The 2,080-nt window shown below is 39.1% G+C and overlaps 1 protein-coding gene across 1 annotated transcript; it reads left to right on the top strand.

The window, feature by feature from the left end:
• Positions 1-207: 207 nt before the first annotated feature.
• Positions 208-1,380, top strand: LOC127621644 (homeobox protein Nkx-2.2a-like). Its single transcript, XM_052095324.1, has 2 exons — positions 208-412; positions 899-1,380. The coding sequence occupies exons 1-2, from the start codon at positions 208-210 to the stop codon at positions 1,378-1,380; spliced, it is 687 nt and encodes a 228-aa protein (XP_051951284.1).
• Positions 1,381-2,080: the final 700 nt, after the last annotated feature.

Below are 2,080 nucleotides of genomic sequence, written 5' to 3'. Positions count from 1 at the left end.
AAATATTCATCAACGACCTTAAATGGACCAGACTAATGGACTGGATTGGCCAATAACTATTGCATCCGATGAGCATCAGTGATCTGAGACTGAATCAGATCCGTGTGTGTGCTTTCCAACACGACATCTTCATTTTGTTATTCACCTGGACACTTTGGAGAAATGTTGAGATGCAAGAATTTTCCCACAACATATTCGTTTAAGAAAATGTCTATAAAGACTTTAAAGTCGGGGTTCTCTGTTCGTGATATTTTGGACCTCCCGGACACGAATGATGAGGGATCGGTGACTGAAGACACTGAAGATGAGGATGAAGAACTGAACCACAGTCTTCCTGGAAATAAGCAGCGCGCATCCTCCAGAGATGCGTTTTGGCCCGGACCTGCATCTGCATGTGACCATCAACATCCATGTACGTTTTTCTATTTCTATTGATGCGTGTTAACCAAAACCTGGGGTGTAAAAATGCTGCTATTTTTCTATCGCAATATGCTTGTTATGTTATTATGAAAACGTAATTTTCCCAAATTTAAATGGTATAGTTACAATATGTAAACGAAATGACCACAGTTTTTAAAGAAATCTGCTATATGGCCATATATGAGCATATTACAGTTCAAATAATTGGGCATGTATACATATTAGAATTCCTATAATTTATATAGTGGATAAAATACATGTTACATATATGAAAAAGGCCGCTTGCATTTATGCACTTTTATATATCAGTGAAACCCAAATGTGTGTTTTATATATTGCCACACATCAGATTTCTCTAATGCTGAGATAAAATCTCCAAGGTTGAATTTAAGAATAAGTAGCTTATGACCATTATAGGCAATTGATTTGACTCACATCTCATTAATTATGATCAATTATAATATTCGATTATTTTCAGCACCACCAGCAGCAGCATCTCCAGACAATTTAACACCGGGGCTGTCCACGGATGAGTCTCAAGATCGAGACAGACAGAGGTCAGAGGACTCTGAGGCCACGGGGAAGAAGCGCAAAAGGAGGATCCTGTTTTCAAAGGCTCAGACGATTGAATTGGAGAGACGCTTTAGGCAACAAAGATACTTATCAGCCCCCGAGAGAGAACATCTCGCTAGGGTGTTACGTTTGACCCCAACACAGGTGAAGATATGGTTCCAGAACCATCGGTATAAAGTCAAAAGGGCCCGGTCCGAGAAAGGAATGGAGCCGGAATTTCTGGTCTGTCCAAGGCGTGTGTCTATTCCCGTTCTAGTGTGGGAAAGCAGACCAGTATTCAATCATCAGGACATCGCCGGTACTTTTCCAGCAGGTGCACCATTTTCTGCTGTCCACATGAAGCAATTCCCCCAAATACAACACATAACATCTGCTACAGCAGTATGACACCCCTGACAGCTGTCAGTCATCTATCCCACTTGCAGCCATGGTCTTGGTGAAAAGGTCCATTGAATGCTTTTGCGTAACTGAACTTTGAAAATATGCGTTTTCTTTCCCTGACGTCTCATTATAATTATTTATAGTGTTGATATATATTTTGTTTTTCTTTTTAATCACTTTCTAACGTGCTAATGTTTTTATTTTCATCTTGTCTGTTCTAAAATAAATGCATACCCACTGGGACATCACCGTCACGTGCTGTTTGTAAATCTATTGATGCATTACATTTATGCATTTGGCAGACACTTTTATCCAAAGCGACTTACAGTGCCCTTATTACAGGGACAATCCTCCTGGAGCAACCTGGAGTTAAGTGCCTTGCTCAAGGACACAATGGTGGTGGCTGTGGGGATCGAACCAGCGACCTTCTGATTACCAGTTATGTGCTTTAGTCCACTACGTCACCACCACTCCATTACAATTCTAATATCGAAGAGTCAAAGTACTTTAAACTATGTACAAATTTGAAACATTACGCAGACAGAGATTGACTGAAGATTTAAGAAATTATTTTAAAAATATTTCTAAGCATTTCAATGTTTTTTTTATTTAAAACTAGTCTGGCTAACATTTAATCCATATTTTTGTGGAATTAGGCTACTGGATTGTTTTGTGTGGATTGTACGCTACAAGATATATACAAATA

Source organism: Xyrauchen texanus, chromosome 28, assembly GCF_025860055.1.
Source record: "Xyrauchen texanus isolate HMW12.3.18 chromosome 28, RBS_HiC_50CHRs, whole genome shotgun sequence".
In the NCBI taxonomy this organism is placed as follows: Eukaryota; Metazoa; Chordata; class Actinopteri; order Cypriniformes; family Catostomidae; genus Xyrauchen; species Xyrauchen texanus.
This window is presented reverse-complemented; position numbering and strand designations above follow the sequence as displayed.